General features: G+C 57.0%; 2 protein-coding genes across 2 annotated transcripts; one reads left to right on the top strand and one right to left on the bottom strand.

Annotated features, from left to right (window-relative positions):
• Positions 1 to 148: 148 nt before the first annotated feature.
• Positions 149 to 3,340, top strand: ETH_00021760 (uncharacterized protein; the record flags this gene model as incomplete). The annotated part of the gene is made up of 6 exons (XM_013373319.1): positions 149 to 799; positions 964 to 1,038; positions 1,344 to 1,439; positions 1,667 to 1,849; positions 2,057 to 2,110; positions 2,264 to 3,340. The coding sequence occupies 6 exons, from the start codon at positions 149 to 151 to the stop codon at positions 3,338 to 3,340; spliced, it is 2,136 nt and encodes a 711-aa protein (XP_013228773.1).
• Positions 3,341 to 3,987: 647 nt separating this feature from the next.
• ETH_00021755 (uncharacterized protein) lies at positions 3,988 to 19,681 on the bottom strand (the record flags this gene model as incomplete). The annotated part of the gene is made up of 21 exons (XM_013373318.1): positions 3,988 to 4,386; positions 4,571 to 5,995; positions 6,436 to 6,801; positions 7,101 to 7,267; positions 7,435 to 7,578; positions 7,685 to 7,908; positions 8,180 to 8,901; positions 9,112 to 10,053; positions 10,380 to 10,716; positions 11,276 to 11,451; positions 11,874 to 12,065; positions 12,424 to 12,591; positions 12,935 to 13,457; positions 14,133 to 14,309; positions 14,635 to 14,914; positions 15,036 to 15,286; positions 16,088 to 16,197; positions 16,349 to 16,645; positions 16,906 to 17,189; positions 17,773 to 18,697; positions 19,340 to 19,681. 21 exons carry the CDS (start codon positions 19,679 to 19,681, stop codon positions 3,988 to 3,990), a joined length of 8,451 nt encoding a protein of 2,816 aa, XP_013228772.1.
• Positions 19,682 to 21,601: the final 1,920 nt, after the last annotated feature.

Raw genomic sequence — 21,601 nt, 5'->3', positions numbered from 1 at the left:
TTCAGCTCACGTAACCTGGCCACAGCCGTCGAGCGCTGTCCCCGCCTGAGCTTTACGCACACTGAAATGAAGCGTACGAAGTCCAAAAAAAACTAGGGGTCCTCCTGCAGCTCAGAGGGCCCCCAACTGTCAACATTTGCAGCAAGAAATGGCGGAAACGGGGGAGGCGGACGCAGGCCAGGGCCCATGGGGAACCCAAACCACAGTCGCCGGGCCTGGGGGCCCTCCCAGCCCTTTCAGGGACCATAAAGCTCCATATATACCCGACGACACCACAAAAGAGCCATCAACTGCGCTCAGGATGGGCTTCACGCAGAATCAGCCCCAAGGGAACCCCTACGGGCTGCGGAGCCTCAAAACGGGGCCCCCGGGAACAAGTAGTGGGCGAAGACAGTCTATTCTGTCGGACTCTGTGGGGGAAGAGGGCGACTATTGGTGCCGGCGCTCCCCTAGGGGGCCCCGGGAGGCCGGGGTCATCTTGGGGCCCCTGGGACTTGAAGACCCAACGCCGTCGGCTTCTGACAACGGGGATGAAGTGGGAGAAGAAGAGGGGGGCCCCGTCGCTGCAGCCTACAGAGTGGCGGCCAAGCTGCGGCGGCTGTCGCTGCGGGCGCGGAGGCTGGCCCAGGAGGAGCTGGGGTCCCCCCGGAGGCTCTCTGGGTCCTCTCCCCGCAGTCCTGCTGCAGCTGAATCCCGCAGCAGCTCAGCGGTGCCACACACAGAGACTTGGAGGGCCCTAGAGGTTCTGTCTCAGGCTCTAGAAGACCTCACGGAAGATGCTGCGCTTGCTGCGACTCACGTGAGGCCTGCCCACACTAGGCCCTAAACCGTAGGGCCGAAAACCCTAAGCCCTAAGGCTGAAGGCCCTTCCGCTGATGCATTTAATCCTAGTCCTGCGCTTTTTTCGACCAAGGAAAGAAAAACTAAAGGGGGAAAAGTGTACCTGCCTCTGCTGCTGTGCAGTCCGACAGATGGAAGTCAGCCGCCTCGAGGCAAAAGCGACAGCTTAACTCCGCTTTAGAAGAAAATGAGCGATTGGTAAGCTTTTTCGGCGGCGCAACAGCCCCTGCTGCTGCCACGAGATGCGCAGCGCAAGCAGTAACGCTGCAACACGAGCTGCAGCAGTTGTCGGAGCAGCGGCTGCAGCATCGGCTGCGGCGTGCAAGAACCGGAAGCAGCAGCAGGGGCCGCACTACCTGCAGCAGCAGCGGCATCCAGAGAAGTACTGAAGTCACTTTTGCCGGCTAGGCTCGTAGCATTGATTCTGTTATTGGGGCTGCTCCGTCTTGCATGTTGTTATTTTCCGTGGCTATACGTGTCCTTGCTGCTGCTGCTGCACGCAGCTTGCCGACAACCAAACTCTCTCAGAAGAGCTAAAGGCAGCGCAGCAAAGGTGTCTGAACAGCGAAGCCGAGTTACAGCAGCTCTCTAAGTACAAGGTCAGCTACCCAAGCCAATCAGTTTTTCAGGCCTCCACTTGCTTGCTTTGTTCCCCTTGCACTGGCCAACAGGCAAAGAAAAGGTCACAAAATAAGAGCCCACAGAGACTTGATGCAACTCAGGGGTCTTCGCTGTAAACGCAAAGTATTCAGTTCTTGCCTTTAGGGCTTTTCCTCTAGAGTGGGGCGCAGGGATTTGGCATTTGGACATGCGTCGGTGTTTGCAGAACTACCAAGCCAAGTTCTTTGCGTGCCAGAGCCAAGTGGCTCAGCTGCAGTTTGAAATGGAAACGCTGCGACGGGGCTTCGAAGCCCTGGAAGCAGCGCATGCAACGCAAGAAGAAGAACTCAAGAAAACAACGGAGACCGCAGCCCTTCTGCGGCAAAGACTGCGAGCTGCATGCGAAGAGGTCAGAGCACAGAGTTAGGAGTAGGGGCACTAAGAGACGCAGGGACAGAGGCACTTAGTGAAGGCAGGGGCAGCAAGACGCGCGCGTAGAACCCCCAACTATAGCAGTATATATTCAGAACTAGGGGCTTTTTGGAAGAGGCTGTGGACCTTCAGAGCCTTCCATGCACCATTAAGCAAGTCATCTGCTGCGCTGTGTCTCCTGCAGCTGGCGCAAACCAAGGAGGCTCTGTCTAGGCAGCTGGCTTCTTCCCAGCGTGTGGTGAGCTCTTGCATGCGAAAGCGACAGAAACGCATTCGCGTGCTTCCGTGTTTGCTTGCCTTGCATCCGAGCATTACACAAAGTGCTTTGCTATCTCTCTGCTGTTAGATTTCCTTCCTGCTGCTGCTGCTGTTTCTGCTGCTTTCGCTGCAGCAGTCAGACACGTGCAGCTCCGCAGCGAACCCCCCTCCCCTGGATCGGCCTGCAGCCGCTCATCGAGGGCTGGGGTCTATGCCGAGGAGCCCCGAGTCCACTTTGCGGTGGGGGATCTCCCGGGGATATCCACCATCGAGCGAAGGAAGTCACCGAAGAGACTGTGACGGCCCCCGCGTCTTCCGGGGGCAAACGTGGTGTGCAAGCGGGGGCCTGAGAGGGTCTTCTCTCAGGCAGACCCTGAGGGCCTCCTTGTCGCAAGACCAACAGCAGAAGCGGCAGCAGCAGCAGCAGCAGCAGCAGCGGCTGTCGCGACTCTCCTCAGACCTCACCCCACAAGCCCCATCAGGCCCAGAAGAGTGGCACTTGATGCGCTTTATCCAGTCAGAGGGTGCCCGAAGCACTGGGGCGTCGGCCTCGATTCGGCCAGCAGCAGTAGAAGCCCCTGCTGCTGCTGCTGCCAGGCCAGAGGCGCCGGCGCCCAGCACGGGGAGATCTCTCTATGAGGAGCTGGCGGCGAGTGTTGCAGCGGCCCCTGCCCGGCCTAAGGCCAAAGCCCCACGCAAGCACACAGAGGAGGAAACACTGGCAGCAGATGCGCTTCAGCAGTTGCTAAGCATCCTGGCCAAGTCCTCTATTTCGCTTGACGAGCTCAGGGCTCACGGCGTCAGCTCAGCAAGCCTGCTGCAGGTCTCGCGGCTGCGAAAGAACCTGGAAACGCAGCAAAAGGACAAAACACCAAGTAGCAGTCTACAGCCCACAGAAGCAGCCCAAAGAGAGCCTGTGGGGCCACATGTGGGGCCCCTTGCTGCAGCTTCCTGGAGCAATTGGCTCCCCCCTGTGTCGTCGTGGCTTAGAGAGAGCTTGAGCTTTCTTCTGCGACCCTTGTCCGGCTGCCTAGGCAGTGAAAGAGTTCCTGCTGCCCGCAATGACGGGCCACCTCATAAGATTATGCCTCTCAGCTGCAGCTGCGTGCGGCTGGGGGCCCCAATGGAGTGCACCTGCGCTTTGCTGATTATAATGGCTGCTGTCGCCTCTGCTCTTTGGCTTCGCCTGGGTGACTGGAGTGTAGACTGAAGCAGCCACTGTGGCTGCTACCTGTACGCACTGCAGTCACTAGGAAGCGAAGCTGCTGGCTTTAATTATTTCTGTCTTTCCCCACGCAGCGCCCGCCCCTGCCCCACAGCTAGCCGAGCTGGACCCCACAGCTAGCCGAGCTGGAGTGACAGGCAGTGGGCCCTTAATGAGTGCTGGACCCTCACATCTGCCCTTTCAGTCTTCGCTGTGTGGGGGTGAGTGGCCGCTTGCTGCGCAGCAGAGTGTTCGCTGGCGAAAACAACCGAAGCTCTGAGCCACTGGAAAGAAAACGCTTGTTTGCCCAAATACCAATAAAACTAAACACTGTCTCATTTGCGCTTACCTGCTCTCTGCGCATTTTCACTGTCCCGCCCCTCTACTTTATTATTTCTTGCTGCTGTCAGCTTCTTTGCTCGCTGCATCTACGGGTGCACGCGTACACGCGGGCACTCTTCATTCTATGGCTTCCATGCATGCAAATAAAGTAATACCTAAATGTACTCATGCAGAGGTGCATATAAAGAAAACATAAGTGCAGCCAGGCTCCAGCACCCATAGCTGGCGCTCTGGGTCTCGGGCGCTCAGATATGAGTGAACCTGCAAAACAACTTGGGCTCAAGCGGCTACGGCAGCTTTTAATGAGCCTTCTAGTTCCGGCTGTGTCTTTGTTCGCTTTGCTGCGCGAACAGCGCATTGCGCGGCTGCGGCGTGCTGCCGTCTGCAGCAGATCCAGCAGCAGCTGCACTGGACGCAGCAGCACCTGCAGCTCCTGCTGGCACGGCTGCTGCTGCATTAGAAGGGGGGACGGCGGGGACACCCCCAGACATAGGAGCAGGAACTGGTGGCTTCTTGATCTTGTTGCGTGAGCCCGAGCTCCTGCTGCTGCTACTGCTGCTGCCGCTGCTGCTGCTGCTGCTGCTGTGGCCCTCCGCAGCGTCCGCAGTGCGCTGTCGCTTCCTATCTTCGTCTCCCTCTGCAGTATCTCCTTCTCTCTTGTTGGGCCAGCTGCCGAAGGCAGAGCCCCCCGAAGTTCCTTCAGCTCCTCCCTGCGAACAACACTCACGCAAGCCGCGGCGAGCCACTGTGGGGCCCCCCCCACACCGGTACGAGGCAAGGACGCAGCAAGCACGGCCCTTAGGAGTAGCAGCAGCAGCAGCAGCTGCTGCTGCTGCTGTCGCTGCACCAAGAATCTCTCCAGCAAGTTCGGCCCGACGCGGTACACGCACGTACATGGGACCGGGCCGAGGATCCTGGACCGAAGGCGTCAGTGCCGCTGATGGTGCTGCTGCTGTTGCTGCTGTTGCTGCTGTTCTTGGCAGCAGTAGGTGCAGCAGATTGAGGGCCCTGGTGAGTCGAACCAGAGGGCATCGTGGCAACAGGAGCAGCAGCAGAAACACCTGATTTGCTGCTGACCCCACGAGGCGCTACAATTGGCGGGGGTGCTTTGGGCGCCACTCTAGGCTTCGTCACACCGCTGCTGCTGCTGCTGTTGCGGGAGCTGGACGAACTATGAGTGCGCGGACGATTGCTATCCCTGCTGCTGCTGTTGCTGCTGCTGCTATTGCTGCTGTTGCTGCTTGAAGAAGAGGGCCTTGTGTCTCCAGAAGAGCTGCTGCTGCTGTTGCTGCTGCGCATGCTCCCGCTGTGGTTGCTCCTCGCGGTGTTGCTTCTGCTGCTGGATGCAGTGCTCTCCCCTTCACGACTGCTGCTGCTGCTGCTACTGCTGCCCCTATGCTGCTGCTGTCTGCTGCTGCTACCCCCATCTCTGACGCTGCTGCTGGGGGCGCCACTTCGGTTCCTGGACCCGTGCCCACCATCACCAGCATGCGTTCTTCCGCTGCTGTTGCTGCTGCTGCTGCTTGGCCCCGCCGTGCCGGTGGCTGCAGACCCTGAAGAAGCAGCCGCTTTGCTGCTGTTTCGGCTGCTTCCGTCCTGCTGACGCCCGCTAGCGGAGTCACTGCTTTTAGAAGTGCTTCCGCCGTCACGATGGCTACGTGCTGATTGACCTTCTGGCTTGCAGCTGCTGTTGCTGCTGCTGCTGTTAGCTGCACATGCGTAGCTGCCGAATGGGACCCCACGCCCTCCAGACGAGGTAGAGTCGGCATTGCGAAGGGGCCTCGGAGATGCTCCGCTGTTGCTTTGGGGTTTGCTGCTGCTGCTCGGCCTGTTGCTGCTGCTGCTGTTGCTAGGCTGTCCTCCTGACTCCTGCATCGTCGAACCTACAACTGTGCTACCGCTGCGGCTGCCCTTGGTGCTGCCGCTGCTGGGCAAAGGAGGAGAAGCTCCAGCAAGCCCTGCCATCCTCGCCTTCATTAGAGAAACAGCCTCAGGGCCAAGAGGGCTCCTTCGCACGGGGGCTGCAGCAGGAGGAACAGCAGGAGCGGCAGCTGGGGGCTGAAGAGCAGCAGGTGCTGCAGCAGGTGCTGCTGCAGCAGGCGCGGCCGCTGCAGCTGGTGCTGCTGCAGCAGGTGCTGATACAGCAGGTGCGGCTCCTGCAGAGGTGGCAGCAGCAGCAGGGGTGGCAGCAGCAGCAGGGTGAGCTGGGTTTTTCGTGCTGCTGTTACTCGTAGAGCTGTCTGATGCCGCAGGTGCTGCTTGTCCTGGTGGGCTAGCAGTGCTGGCTCCTGCTGGTGCTGCTGCTGCTTCTGTCTTGGCCTGCAAAGGCGTCAACCAACACTTGGCCGCTGGGGTTTGTATTAGCCTTTAAGACTGCGTGCCTGCCTGTGGGAGCAGTCAACAATTACTTCCTCCCCCTCTTATTTTCTTACCCCTTCGCCCACGCTTATACCGCAATGCGAGCTACACGCTTAAATATGAAGAACTACATATTATAAATGTACATGTATGTATATATAAATATACGGATATGCGTATATATAGGTATACATATATACCGATATATAGATATATAAAAATGGATATATACTATATACACATAGATACATGTATAGATACATATATATACATATGGATATAGATATATGGACATAGGTATAGATATATATATATGCATATACATATAGATACACACATCTAGCATAAAAGCAGCAGCTAAGCAACCACGCTTGGCTTCCTTGTCTGCTGCTTCTGCCTACCCGTTTGGCCTGAGGCTCTCCAGCCAGCCCAGTTAAGGCATTTTTTACTCTTGATGCTGTCGCGCTGAAAGGCGACGCTGCAGCAGTATGGCCCTGCTGAAGTTTGGGGGTTTCTGTGGCTTTGCTGCTGTCGCCTGGCTGCTGCAGTGCCGCAGCTTTATCCTTTCCTGCGGGTGTCGTTTGCTGCTGCGACAGCGCGTTGCTTTTCGACTTCTCTTCTGCTGCTGCACCGGACCCTGCTGCAGCCGCCGCTGCTGCTGCTGCTGCTGCAGGGACGGGGTCCAGCCACCGCCCTTCCCGCTGGTGTTTCGCCAGCACCTTCACTATGCTGCCAGCCGAGAGCGAAACGTCCTTCCAGTTCCAGGCCTGCTCGCATCGCGCGCAAACGGCAGAGGGAAATGGCCTGACCGCTCTGCAGCAAAAGCTAGGCAGCTGCAGCTAGCTGGCTAGCTAGCTAGCCAGCTAGCTGCACAGATTGCCCGCCAGGCAGCGGCCCGTCTAGCTAGCTAGCCAGCTAGCCAGTCGTCTAGCAACTCTGTAGTCACGAAGACTCCAAGGCGCCGCCGCTACAGCTCGCCGAAGTTCCTCCGCAGAATCTTTTATTACTACATATGTACTCAGTGGCAGAACCAGAAGCAGCAGTAGCAAACGCAAATGGCACGGACTTGTGCTGCAGTCAGAGCCTCTTCTAGGCGGCGCATGAGCTCCACCCCACGCCTGTAAGTTAGCGGAAAGCTGTAGTGACACCGCGACAAAAAGACCACCGCGGCCTTCGTCTCCAGCCAGCCCGAGTCGTTGGGAGATGAAGCAGCAGCTGCTGCCAGAGGCAAACCTGCGCAGCCTCGCCCGACGCACCAGCGCCTCACATGAGAAAATTTGCAGCTTTTCATCTTTTATTTGCAGCTAGCTGGAACTAAATGGAGCTGCAACAGCTCGCCCAGGCCACTGGCTTCGAGGCAGCCAAAGGCCAAAAAGAAGAAGCCCCTATTAGCCGCCCACCGCCGAGACAGGCCCACACAGCAGCACAGAGAGAGAAGTCCGCAGGAGCAGCAGAGCCACTGGCGAGATCAAGAGTGCAGCATTTAGAAGAAATAGCGGAGATGGCGAGTGCACTAGTGCAGGCTTTGGGGCACTCGAACTTTTCTGCGGGAATGATGCAAGAAGATCTAAAAAGCAACAGCAACGCGAGGCGCTGCAGCAGCGCAGCAGCGCAGATGCAGCCCCAGCTGGCCCAAAGTGCTGCTCCTACTCTGCACGAGACCGTCCAGTATGCGGGCCTCCCACTTCCTGGCCCCCTTCACTAGGTGGCAGTGCTTGGCCTTGTTGTCTGCGAATCTGTAGGTCAGCGCGAAGCAGCAGTTGCCCTCCGTCTCCTTCTCAAATGCCTCTTTGTCTTGCAGCCAGCGACGCAAGGGGGACAGAATCTCCGCAACAAACAGGCCCAGCATCTGCGCCTCCCGCTCAGTACTGCTCCTGCAGAAAGGCAACAAGTCACAGCAAACCAACGCAGCCACCGATGGGGACCCCCGCAGTCGCCAGTGGGGCCCCCGCAGCGTACGGTGGGGCCCCCGTGCTGTGCTTCTCGCCGCTAGGCGGGCCCGCAGGAAGCTGAACAGCTACTCAGGCTGGTGCCCAGGCAGCACCTTTGCTGCTGAGGCGGCAACAGCGGCAGCGGCGTGTTGCTGCTGCTGCTGCTGCTGCTGATGCTGTTGCTATGGCGCTGCTACTGCGTCTGCAAAGATACCTGATGAGAGGCACAAGCATGCGTGTCCAAATGTTCATGAAATCGAGGAAGTTGAAGAGAGGAAGGCGGAGGCTGACAAGCAGCCAAACAAAGTGCGCGCAGAAGAGCGCGTCAGCTTCAGAGTTAATGACGCGAGGAGCCAACATGTACTTAATAATCGCACGGATTGTGAAGGGTCCCCTTTTGGAGCCGCCTGCTACTGCTGCAGCTGTTGGTGTTGCTGCTTGGGGTGCTGCTGCTCCTGCAGCAGCATTAACGCCGGCTTTGGGCACAGCAACGCCCTCGCTGCCACCGCCTGAGAGCCGCTTGGGGGTATCTCGAGGCAGCACCAAGCTGTCTTCGGTAGTGCTGCTGCGGCGGCTCATGGTGAGCACTGAAGAGGCCCCGTCGGAGTCACAGCTCTCTGCATGCAGCAGCACCTGCTGCGCTTGCTGCTGCTGCTGCTGCTTGGCTGGCAGCAGCCACGTGCGACTTTCCTCCTGCAGCGCCGCGCGCACGGCCGCCTGCCTTGCCTTGTGGCTGTTGAACTCTTGCTCAAGAGCCCTGCGGTGTTGTTTGAGTCTTATCCGTTTCTTCTTGAGGGCCTCTTCTTCCTTTCTGCTATAGTCCACGGCCCCTGCGGCTACCATTGCTGCAGTCGGCTCCCGGCTACTGCTGCTGCTGTTGCCGCTGCTGGCCATGTTCCGACGGTAACGTTCTATCTCTTCAATTGCTTTCTGCGTCTGTACCTCGACCGCAAACAAACCCTAAACCCTAAGCCCTTACACACCAGCTCTACGCATACCTGCATGCTCCCCTAACTATTTGTGACTTGCTGCTGGCAAGTGCAATAGGTGTGGTTGACTTCGTGGCCCCAGACAGCGAGTCAGCATTCGTGGTGTCGGCCATCTCTCTTGCGGCTGAGCAATTGGCGTTTAGGGTTTAGGGTTTACGTCGTTTAATGCGTTTTGCAGCTTGCTGATGGAGGCCTCGTACTGCTCTGTGGGCACCAAAATGTCCTCTAAAGACAGCCGCCAGAACAGCAGCACGAATTTCACCGACATGCCGTCCAGCTTCTGGGGGTCGATCCCAGAAGGCTTCAGTAGCGGCAGCATGCACTCTCCCCAGTTCTCTGCATACCCAAACAAGCACCTCCCTACAGCTGCTGCCACCGCTGCAGTTGCTGCTGCTGCTTCTGCTGCTGCCGCTGCTGGCGGCATTCGTGTTGCCGGTGTTGCTATAAGCCGACAGAAGAACAAACCTGTGAAGGAAGGCTCCAGCGAGCTTGCTGTAGAGACGCTGCAGCCAGCTCCTGGGCTCTGAGCATCATCCTCAGCAGCAGCTGCAGCAGGCGCAGCAGGCGTTGCTGCTGCTGCCTCTTTCGCTGGGGGCGTGTTGCATGCAGGGGAGCCCGCGCGGGTCTGCGGCGACGATTCATCTTGTGGCAACGGCGTCTTCTTGCTGCTGCTGGTGCTGCTGCAGGCAGCGCCGCTGCTGCTGCTTCCGGGGTCTGGTTTGGCCCTGAGAAAGTCTGGGAGCGCAGGCCTGAGGAAGCTCCAGGCCATCGCCGGGCACAGAAAAGCAAAGAGGGTTTTGGGGGGCGGCAGCACAGCCTGGTAAGCCTCTCTGGAAAAGGAGCGGCGGAGGTACTCGAGGAGCTGCAAGTGGTACTTGTGCAGATCGTCTACAGTGGCAGCAAACACCATCATGGACTGCCTGAACTCCGAGTCGTAGAGCACCTCAGTTCGAACCTTGGCGGGAATCAGCAGCAGCGGCAGCAGCAGCCGCGGGTCCCCCAGGGCCTCGCACAGCAGCTGCTGCGCTCGCAGATCCACCGCCAAGTCCTCCTCTCCGCTAGCCAGCATCACCTCCGCCTTCAGCAGAGGGCCTCCTGCCTGCGGTGCAGCAGCAGGCATGCAGCAAACACGCAGCAGCAATGCAGCAGGCATGCAGCACGCAGGCAGCAACAATGCAGCAAGCATGCAGCAAGCATGCAGCAAGCAAGTTTCGTGCACAGCCGCCCCAGGCCCCGAGGCCCCCAGAGTATTTCACTTTCTTGATTTTACCAAAGTGCCCTACTACCCGCCCCTGCGATCTGCTGTCTCAGCTTCCACACGGGGACGCCTGCTGCGGCTGCCTCGTTTCTGAAGCTGCTGCAGCAGGCCCTTAGGTGTTGCTGTAGGGCCTCTGCAGGAGAAGTCTTGAAGGCGTCAGTCTTTACCTGTGCGTAGATCTGGTCTGCCGTTAGGGCCCCAGCCTCTGGAAGTCTGGGGCAGCCGCCGACGAGCTCCAGAAGCCTTTCTACGTATTCCTTGTCTCTGATGAATCCCGCCAGGCGGTGAGGATAGTCTCTGTTTTTGCCAGCTATAACGACGGAGACAGAGGGGCCCTGGGGAGCGCCGCCGGGGGGCCCCTCTGCGTCCACCGCCATGGGGGCCCCCTCCTCATCCAGCTCCTCCCGCTCGCTGCGAAAGTGCTTCACGTCTCGTACGTGCAATTCGCACCACATGCGCGTCACTGTGGAGACCAGCAGGGGCCGCAGGTCGGTGTCTTTGTGGCTGCGCAGCAGCAGAGGCACGTCGAACTCCAACATATTCAAAAACAGAAATGGCCCAGCCCGCCCAGCCACGGGCAGACAGCCTCAGAATGGCCCACGCGGAATGCTACAGCCAATTAGCAGCAACAGAGAGACAAGGCCGCATCAATGCAGGCAGCAGCAGAGGCAGCAGCCACCCAAACGCAGCAGCAAACCCCTGGAAGCAAGGCGAGCTGGTGGGAGACAGAAAAGCAATGTGCAGCACAAAAGGCATTCTGGGACGCTGGAGGCAAACGAAAAGACCAGGGATGAGGGCTAGAAGAAGCAGCACGAGACGAGGCAACAGCAGCAAAGCAAAATGAAGCACCAGACAACCAGGCAGAGTGACAGGCGCAGTACAGGCAGAGACCACATACAATCCCCAAACAGCCACGCCGTTCGCTACATCCTGGCTTGCGGGGCCGGCGAGCTGCAGCAGCAGCAGCGCGCAGCAGCAGCAGCACGCAGCAGCAAAGACACAATGGATTCAGGGGAAGAAGGTAAAGAGACGGAAGAAGGCAGCTTTGAGGGGCTCTGCGCACATCCTGAAGAAGCGGCCAGCCATGGCCGCCCTGTTAAGCAGCTTCCGAGACACCCCCAAACCCTCGCCCTCGCCGCCTTCGTCTCGGCGCCGCAGCTGCCGCTGGATTAAACGTGAGGCCAGGACGTCTGCTGCCACGGCTGAGACCCGGCGCGTGGCCTCCGTCAGGGTTTGCACCTGCGCCCGCCCACAGCAGCAGCAGCACAAAGCAGCAGCACAAAGCAGCAGCACAAAGCAGCAGCACGCGGCTCCAGATTGCTGCTGCCCTGTCTCTCCCTAAAGCTTTTGGTCCTGCAATGCACTACTGGAGCATGCAGACGAAAGCAGCAGCAAGGCCAGCAGCAACGAGAAACAGACAGCAGCAGCGCCATGCTGCAGCACGAAGGGACTAAACATCGGGGAAATGCATAGGAGAACCAGCACCAGAAACAACAGCATCAGCGGACGATGGGGCAGCAGCAGAACAGACACGGCAAGTGCTGCAGTGGAGGCTGCTAAACTGGCTGCCCGTGCAGCAGCTACTCTTGTGGCGGCTCTTTCACCGTTTGCTGCAGCCGCTGCTGCAGCAAGCAAAGCTGCTGCGAGGCCGTCTGACTGACCATGTTTTCGTCAAACAAGTCTCCCTGGGTGATGGCGATCTCAGCCAAGGGCAGAGGGGCACTGAGGGAAAGAGCCGCAATTTCTGCTAAAATGCCTTTGTCGCTGTCTTTTGCCTTAGTCGAAAATATCGTAGAAGTCAAACGCTTCAGCAGCTTGCGCAGCTTTAGCCTAGCCACTTCGTAGTTCAACGCCTGCAGCAGGAGCGGCAGCAGCAAAACAGAAGGGGCCATGATCCCCAAGAAAGACGCCTCTGTAGCGCGAGCAGAAACACCAATTCCCAGCCTCTTTCCAACGCGGAAAAATGCGCAGCGGCAGCCGCGCAGCTCTAGCTCATTCTCTGTATTATTTGCGGCTGAATTCGTCATTGCTGCTGCAGCTGCTGCTGTTGGTGCTCCTAAGAGTCCTACTACCATAAGAGAGCTGCCATCAGCGGCTGCAGCAGCAGCAGCACTACACTCGCGGTTGCGCGGAAGTAGCAACTTGGCAGAAGCCACGGCAGCAGCCGCAGCAGCAGCAGCCGCAGCATCTGGCGCGTCGCTGCTTTCGTACCAAGGGGCACTGCTCGTTCTCCCACAGCTGCATGACTCTGTCGTATATCTGGTAGCGTCTGTGGGGCGGCAACTCCTTAAGGGCTGACCACAGCAGCGCGTTGATAGTGGGGGCCCCATGAAGCACTTGCGAAACAGCCGGAAATATCGTCTCCGCCATAAATACAGCCTGTGCATGCACAGCGTCGAGTCCACACTGCCATGATGCATGCATCCATTCATGCATGTATGCATGCATGCGTGCATGCATGCGTGCATGCATGCGTGCATGCATGCATCCACCCGTGGTGCTGAGGCCCCAATGGCCATGAGCCCCTCACTGCAGCGCCTCAAGAGGCGGCCAGCGGCAGCCTAAAGAGCCCCCGAGCCCCCCAAATGTCTCTTTGCTAGACCTTTTGCTGCTAAGGGCACTCCGTACGCCATAGGCCTTTGGGGGCTCTCCAGCCCCCCAGCTGCTCCCCAACAGGTGTGGGACCAGAATGAATATGCCCCTGTGCAGAGGGCCTGCCCACCAGCTGTTCGTAGCGCCAGTCTTGGGGCTCCTTGCCGGCCTTTACCGAAGCAGCAAACTCCTTGCAGATGCCCAACACCCCCAGCAGAAGGCGGGGAGCAAACGCCAGGGACGCATGCAGCACGCGCAGCAGCGGGACTGCTTTAGTGAAGAAATCGTCAAATGAGGTGCACTGAAACTGGCCCTGAGCCCTGAACCCAGCTGCTCCTGCTTCTGCTGCTGCTGCTGCTGCAGTTGGCGCTGCGGCTTCAGCTCTTGCTGCTGCCTGCGTAGGGGCAGACAGCGAAGGCAGCAGCAAACCTAGCCACACACGTGGGAGGCGGGCGGGGCTGAAGTTGTTTTCATCTGCTGCAGCCCTTCGCAGGGCCTCAAGGGCCTCTCCAGAAGGCACTTTCTCGTCAAGGGGGTCCTTGTAGGCCCCATCTGCTCCGTCCCCAGACGGGGCCCCTCGGGCCTTTGCATACGCATCCAGCATCTCCCGCAAGGAGGCCTCTGGCCCTTTTAAGATGGGGCGAATTAGCCAGCTGAGGGCACAGGCAAGGAGGACACAAAAGAGGCCATCCTAGTGTAAGAAGCAGCTTTCGGGCTTGGCTTCAGAGCCAGAAAAATGGACAAAAAGGCCAAAAAAATGACAAAAAGGCCGAATTTGAATCTAAGGCAGCTAAGGCAGCAACAACTCGCACGCAGCAAACGGGCACTTCATTCTGCAGCAAAGGGTGAGGCCTCAAGCCTCCCGGCAGCAACTTCGGGACAAAACCGCCACAGGAGCAGTTGCTGCTGCTGCTCCTGCCCCGAAATGCATGTCTTCATGGGATATGCAAAAGATGTGATTTCTATCTAAATAAAAAACGAGAAAAGGAACAAGCCCATAAACTGCGGGCTGCGCAGGGCGGCCGCCACAGCTCAAAATTTCTAAGAAAGCCAAAAGCCCTTAAAAGGAGTCCCAGAAAGATGCGACAAGAGCAGCAAAGACAGGGCCAAAGGTCCATGAGACCCAAGAGAGGGGTGGAATTGGAAAGGGCCGAAAAGAGTTACTCTGTGGAGAGTTAGAGGGGCCAACTCCCCGTACAAGCCCCATTAGACTAAACTAAAAGAATACAATTAAACGTGAAAGTGAGAAAACAGAAAAAGAGAATAAGGAAGTTTCTGCATGAAGAGAAGAATTGCCAGTTGCAGCCAAAGCAGCAGCAGCAGCTGACCTGACGTATTGAACGAGGCTCTTGTGCACCCGGGAGTTGACTGTAGGCAGCAGCCGCAGCTTCCCAGCGAAGTGCAGCAGCAAAACTTGGGCGGACTCGAAAGCATTGAAATCCAACAGAGACGCCAACAGCTCCAATTTCGGAACACGCAAACGATACACAAAGTCCCGAGACGCCCTGTTGCACAGAAGATCGCACACCAACTCAACTCCGCAGGAGCCGCACAAAAGCCCCAAACACACCGCCACAAAGCATGCAAATAAGCACATGCACAGAAACGGCCACTGCCAAAGCACATGTATATATATATATATATACAGATGTACAAGTACAAATATATTTAAACATACATATTGTTGGAAACAGTCGTTAAGTGGCCAAGTCTTAATGAACATTATTTACTGGAAATAAAGCACGCAACAAGACAAGCAAAGAGAAAGAATGAGACGAATATATTCGAATTCAGAAAGAGCACTAGGGCTGCCGTAGTCAGCAAGCTCACCTGTAGGTGTTTTCAGCATCCTGGAGAAGGTGCTCCACCTTTGGGGGCAATGCGGCGGCAACAGCTGCTTCATTTGCTGCACCTGCCGCTGCAGCAGATGAATTTACAGGGCTGTCCCTTGCATGCTGCTGCTGCTGTTGCTGCTGCTGCTGCTGCTGCCTCCAGTCATCTCGTCCACCTCTACCTGGGGAATTGCCCCAGGCAGGGGAAGCCCCGTAGGGGCCCCCAAACTGCATCGCTCCAGGGCCGCCCTGCCCGAATGGCCCCGATGGCGCAAATCCTGAGAGCAGCAGTAGCAAGAAGAGCAGCATCAGAGGCCGCAGCAGCAGGGTGGACTGCAGAAGAAGCAGCAGCAGGAAGCCCACCCTAACAGGCTGGCGTGGCGCACTGCACAGGCGTACCCTGAGAGCTGGATGGCTGCTGCTGCGGAGACGAGTCTGCCCCAGAAGCGGCTTCAGCTGCTGCTGCTGATGCTACTGCTGCTGGTGGTGCTGCTGCTGGTGGGGGCGACTGCTTCGGCGGTGGCTGGAGGGTCCCTGCCTTCGCCAGTGAGAGGGCCTGGCGGTAGCGAAGCGCCAAGCGATCGGCCAGCAGCGCGAGAGAGGCGTCGGAGGGCAGCAGGTAAGGGTACAGTTCCTCCAGCGAGAGCAGTCTGGGAACGAACATCCGTGCAAACATTTTTGCAGTTTCGGTGTATTTTTCTGTCATGTCCATTTGCGTCAAGAGGTTTTAAGCTTACCCATCCTATTGAATGCAATTCAGAATGCATGCATGCATTAGGTGGGGTCTCAAGTGTCCAAAAGTGTGCATAAAAACTGCACACTGACGCGTCCCCGCGGTTTGTTCTCTTATGCCCAAAAATCCGTCTTTGCATTTGTACACGCAAACCTTAAGTGCATGCAGGCACAAGTGTTCATACACCCCAATCGGGCTTATCTATGTGCATACAGCACAGGTATTCATACACCCTAGTTGGGCTTATCCATGTGCATGCAGGCGCAAGTGTCCATACACCCTAACCGAAATGCAAAAACCCCCATCTCCGGGCACGCGATCCTGGGCACGGATTTTCGTGCGCGGGTTTCCGTGCATGGGATCTTGAACCAAACCATAAATGCGTTTTTGTAGGCATATATGAATCATTAGATGGGCTGTTGATGTGGAACAATGAGTTTAAAGATGCATATGGACATCACCATCTATGCCTCTCTCAAGCCTCCAAACCCACAAGTGTTTCATAATTGTGCACAGGGAAATGCACAGCTTTTCTACAGCACACTTTCAATGACGTATAAGAAGCGCGAACATAAACAGGCAGTTCATATGTGCAGAAGAGGCGTGTGCACGAGGAATACACGAGCTAAGAGGAAAGGGCCCCGCAGAAAGGCAGAAACAGCAGCCCATTGCACAAGTAGCAGCAGCAGCAGCAGCAGCAAGCGCAACTTCTGCTGACCCCCTCATAATCAGCACAGCCAACAGATCAAAAAACTCCTTCGGAGGCCCCTCTGCGGTGCTGCTCAGTAACGAAGTCCTTAAAGATCCCATCTCGGCCTCGACCGTCCGCTGAAACGCAGCAGCGCCAAAACAGCGGCAGCAGCAGCAGCAGCAGCAGTTAGTTACACCTCTGTGTACTGCATGCACAGCAGCTCTATCTGCAGGACCCGCCCAAAACAGAGGAGCCGCATATTGTGAGCATGCGACGCATGCGACGTACCAGTGGGTCATGTCTCTTGCCGCTACTACCGCCGCCAGTGCCCCACATCTGCTGCTGCTGCTGCTGCTGTTGCTTGAAGTGCACCCGTGCGTCTGCGTACATGTGCAGCGTAAAGCCCACCACCTCTCGCACTTTCGGGCCCGCATAGAGCCGCACGAGAGGCAGCAGCTGGTTGGGGGCCCACAGGAAATCCTCGTAGACCCCCAGAAGCAAAGAGAGAGAACGAGAGGGACACAAACTGCCGCTGCTGATGATGGACTTGTAGGCCTCCGCGGCCACAGCCGCACCCAGCCTCTCCTGCACACACGCAGCAGCAGGCAGCCTGCAGCCACTCAAGAATGAGACGAGCAGCCCATAGCTGCAGCAGCAGCAGCAGCTGCAGCAGCTGCAACTGTAGAGGGAGAGGTGCGTGTGATTCCCTCGATATCTGTCTGCCCTGTACATCTGCTGCGGCCTTTCTTCGGTCTCAGTTATGTTTCAATGTGTCTCTTTTAATATCTGCCAGTCTCAAGAAGCTTGCCCAGCTTTCCCGCTGCTGCTGCTGCTGAGCCTCTCACCGGGTGGCTAACGAACTGCAGCAGCAGCGCATGCATCCTCGCATACAACGCAATGTGCTCTCTGGTGGAGTTATGGACAGTCAGCGTGAATTTGCGTTTAGTCCTCTCCTTGACCAGCAGCTCGTTGACCCTTCGAGTCCCCCGGGGGCCCCCAGGGGGCCCCCCAGAGGGGCCCCCAGAAGCCAAACGCGACCACTGCATCTCGTCCAGCCGGGAACTGGAGACGATCCCGCAGATGTCCTGAGAAGTCGCCAGCCCCTGCAGCTCCAGCTGGCGCAGGAAAGCTGCAGCAAAGCAGAGACAGCCACAGAGACTGAGATCAGGCCATCTTTGCTGCATTTTGCTCGCCAAAAGTACAAATAAAACGCACATTGAAGCGCCATACACACATCTAATTGGGCCTTTCTTTTCCCCTTCTGCTAATGCATGCACGCCAAATTGCACGAAGTGCTCATCAGCCACAAATAAAATTGCCCTTCAAAAAGAAGCCTCGAATTCCCCTGCAGCATTTCCCACCCATTCGGGCCAAAGGCAATTTGCGCAGTCTTTGCCACTGCCGGGTTTGCTGCTGTGTGGCAAAAATGCCAATACTTAGAAGAATATGAAAATATATATTTGCAAGAGCTTGCTGAGTGATGCGGCTTATGCATGCCCGCTAGCCGCACAGCAGCAAACTGGAAAGCGAATGCCAACAGCAGCGGCAGCAACAACAGCCGCAAGGGCCACCCCGTAACGCCAGCAGCAGCAGCGGCGTAAACGGCAGCCGCAGGGGACCTCCCTCAGCGTCAGCAGCAGCAGAAGCAACAGCAGCCGCCGGGCAACCCGCCAACGCCAGCAGCAGCAACAGCAGCAGCAGCAGCAGCAGACCTGCGAGTGTCGCTCGGGCCTTCCTTGAGCTGGGGCCTCCTCCGTTTCCGCCCAGCATCTCTGCGCACTGCGTGACCCCGTCTAGCAGCATTGCCAAAAACGGCTGAGGCAGAGCTCCCCCCGCGAGTCTGCTGCTGCTGCTGCTGCTGCTGCTGCTGTCGGATGCCCCCAGCGCCTCCTGCAGCCCGTAGGGGCCCTTGTGGGGGGCCCCCAAGCCGGGGGGCCCCAGAATGTGGGCCATGAAGGCCGCCGCTCTTGAAACGTTAAGAGTTGCGGGGGAGGGGGGCCCCCTGAAGCAAGAAGCAAAAGTAATGCAAGTGCTGGCGGGCTCTGTCTCCTTCTTTGGGCTTTTTAAGTCCCCCGATGGTGTTTCCTTTGCTGCTGCTGCTGCGTCGTTTGCTGCTGCTTGCGTTGCAGCAGCTAGAGAAGACGACTCGTCCGCGAGCCGCTTTTCTGCTTCCCCAGCGTCTGTTGCTGCTGCTGCTGCGACTGCACTGCAGTCCTCGGGCTTGACCTTGTCATTCGCTGCTGCAGCAGCTTCTGCAGCAGCAGCTGCTGCTGCTGCAGCTTCCTGCTGCTGGGCTTGCGCCCTCCTTGCGCACTGGCGCACGTCCTCCAGCAGCTGCAGCAGGTGCAGCAGCGCGCGGGGCAGCAGCTGCTGCTGCAGGAAAGCAGCAGCAGCAGTAGGGTGCAGCAGCCCCCAACACACGCAGTAGACAAACTCAAAGAAAAAAGAAACAAGAGCACTTTCTGTCTCCGGGGAGACCGACACAAATATTACATTCAAGTCAACTGCACGGACGCAGCAGCAGCAGCAGCAACTGGGCCCCCCAGGGCCTTCCCCACAGGGGGCCCCAGGGGGCCCCTCAAGGCCTCTCTCCTGCAACGCCATGGGGACAAACTGGAGGCACTGCTGCCGCCAGGCCTGCGAAAGCAGCAGCAAAACAGTAGCATGCGCAGCAGCAGTGAGCAGCAAAAGCGAAAGCCAGAGGGGAGTAGCGGCCGTTTCTGCTGCTGCAGCTGCTGCACCTTCGTCGCAGCAGCAGCAGCAGCAACAGCAGCAGCAGAGGCTCTACGGTAACGAGAAGGGCAGAACCTAGCTTGCTGCAGCTGCAGCAGGTCCCGCTGTGGATGCTGCTGCCGACGCTGTTGCTGCAGCTGCTGCTACCGCCGCTACCGCGCTAGCAGCAACAGCACAGGGTTTGTTCTAGATACTGTTTTTAGCCCGTTGGTTTATACGGGCCATTTGGACTAGAAGTGATAATAATAAAAGTGAGAAAAGCAGCAGAATGAGAAGGGAAAGAGGCAAAAAGAACAGCAGCACATGCAGCAGCAAACGCCGCTGCGGCTGTCGGCAGCACTCACAAACAGCAGCAAACCCCTTCTTCACAGAAATAAAAAAGAAGCATATGCATGCATGCAGGAGGCCCCCGCGCGGGTGCAAGCTGCGGTGTACGTACACCCGAATGCATGAGCAAGAAGCCCCCTGCATGAGCAAGAAGACCCCGCGAGGGCGGCTGCGGTGTACGTACACCCGAATAAATAAGGAAGCAAACAAAGGACTCACCTCCAGCCTTCTGGCCAGCAGCTGCGCGAAGTTTTGTTCCGTGGCCTGCAGGTCGCACTGTCTGTAAGGATCCACCAAAATGCTTCTGTCTACACCTCCATCTTGGCCGCCGCTGCTGCTGCTGCTGCTGCTCACGGGCTTCACCAGGACGTAGCGGTGGAACTCGGCAGCTGACAGAGACTGGAAACTCGCATCTGCTGCTGCATCTTTGTGGCGAGAAGCAGCTGCGAGTCCCCCTGCTGCTGCTGGCCTTGTGGCTGATCCTGCTGCCAGCCCTGGCCCTGAAACAGCAGCAGCTGCCGCCGGAGCAGCAGTCGGCTGCTTCGCAGCAGCAGCTGTCATGGCACTTCTGTCTTCCACGTGTTTAACACGACGACACAAGCAGCTGAAGCAGCAGTGTCCTGGGGAATACGCATGCTGTTGCTGCTGCTGCTGCTGCTGCTGCTGTTCTACTGCAAAAGCGACGCGACAAACAGCCGCAACATATCTCCGTTCACATGTGCCTAAATGCCCCTTCCATTTGACGGCTCAAGCGCCTTTACACTGCTAAGTCGTTGCTGTTGGACTGAAGAAGGGAAAATGCAAGAGCTGAGCAATGAGCTGCCGCAGTGTACGCACACCCCCCGAGTCCGCCGCACTCTCTCACGCTCCTTTGCTACCAGAACAAAGTTGCATTATCATTTTTCAAAACGAGAAAAGATTCAAACGAAGAGTTACTGCTTGGCCTTTCACAAAGAGCAATGCTGCCAGGCCGTTTGGGGCTGCATGCGGCAAAGGGGCTGACAAAAACGGAGATATCGATGCTTGAATAAACCCAAATTCAACGATACTGCAATTTAACTAAAGCTTTAGAAGTAGTGTGAATGATGCTCCTCCTTCAAATTGTTCGCTTTGTCAGTCGCAACTCAGACGCGCCATTACCCTGCGAAAAGGAAATGCCATGATTCCCTAGGCCAGCTGGTGTTGGTTAGCTGCGGCCATTTGCCAGTAGTACGGAGTAGAATGATCAACCGAATGTAGCTATGTGTGTGTCTCCTGGTGTAATTGTTGGTAACAGGCTCTTGCAAGAAAGCCAGTTAGCTTTCCAGCTAGAGTTTACCGAGGAACTGAGAAGGTCATGTCACGCTGGAACAAATGGATAGCTTACAGAGCAAATTGGTGCATTTGCTGAATCTGTTGACAGCGAATTGCACTAACAGGTCGCGCCATTCCATTCACCTTTTTGAAACGATCGCTGCCTATACACTGTCGTGGCCCATCCCTTTTGGCTAAGTGAAAAAAGAATATTCTTGTATTTTCAGTTACTGAGTTAATGCTTATGCCATACTGAGCCTGAATCATCTCCCAGAAGCGCTAGCTTAAGATAATGTGGCCTGCAGATCAGCAAGCCTTAATTGGGTGGGGGTGACGCCAAGCCCAGCGGCTCGAGCTACGCGAACTCGTGTAGCATGGTGTAAAAGTATCTCAGATTCACTGCTCAAGCTACAACAGGCTCGTAATTATAACTATCACAGAGGCGGGCTAAAGAAATAGCTTTCTAGCACTGCAGGAATGGGGGGAGCAGGGAAAGGCAAGAATGAGAGAGAGTGGAGAAGCTCTTCACGTGGGGTGTCCATGCTCTTCTTGAGAAAATTCTGGCCAGGCAGTTGCCTTGCGAAACGGCGCGTACTAAATTGCGCCACGTGACAACATAAGCGCCTGAAATAAGACCATGTTTATGTTGCTTTAAAGTATTTACCTAAATTCAATGCTTGGGGATTCGGTGGATTCCCAAACTTCGTTTGTTACTCACCCCTCTTAAGAAATGGGCCTCTTTTGTCTTATCGGACCCGACGGTTTGATGAGGTAACCCAGCTCCATTTACACAGCATCACTTCAAGTCTGCTGAGGCCATTTCGCCTCTATCAATGGCGGGTCTCGTGAGCAACTTTGCTCACCACAGAGCAAAGCGTCTTAATCGTTTAAGCACTCATATCATGTGCCAGTTTTGTTACCGTTTTACTTAATGCCACCATCTACCGCTGCCGCTCCGGCAGTTTTCCTGGTGCAAGTGCTGCTACTGCTGCTTTCGCTGTCGCGTTTGCAGTCGCTGCTCCTGCTGTTGTGATTGCTAACGCTATTATTGCTGAATCAACTGCTCTTGCTGCTGCAGCTGCCCCTGATCACAGCTCTCCCACAAAGTGAAAATATGCTTGCCATCTCCCCATGGTGACACTAATATCCCAGAGCGTCGGTATATTAGTAAAGCGTCTCATTGGTCAA

The sequence above is a fragment of the Eimeria tenella genome, genomic scaffold, assembly GCF_000499545.2.
Source record: "Eimeria tenella Houghton genomic scaffold, Eth_scaff131, whole genome shotgun sequence".
Classification (NCBI taxonomy): Eukaryota; Apicomplexa; class Conoidasida; order Eucoccidiorida; family Eimeriidae; genus Eimeria; species Eimeria tenella.
The sequence above is the reverse complement of the archived record's forward strand: the minus strand, read 5'-3'. Positions and strand labels throughout refer to the sequence as shown.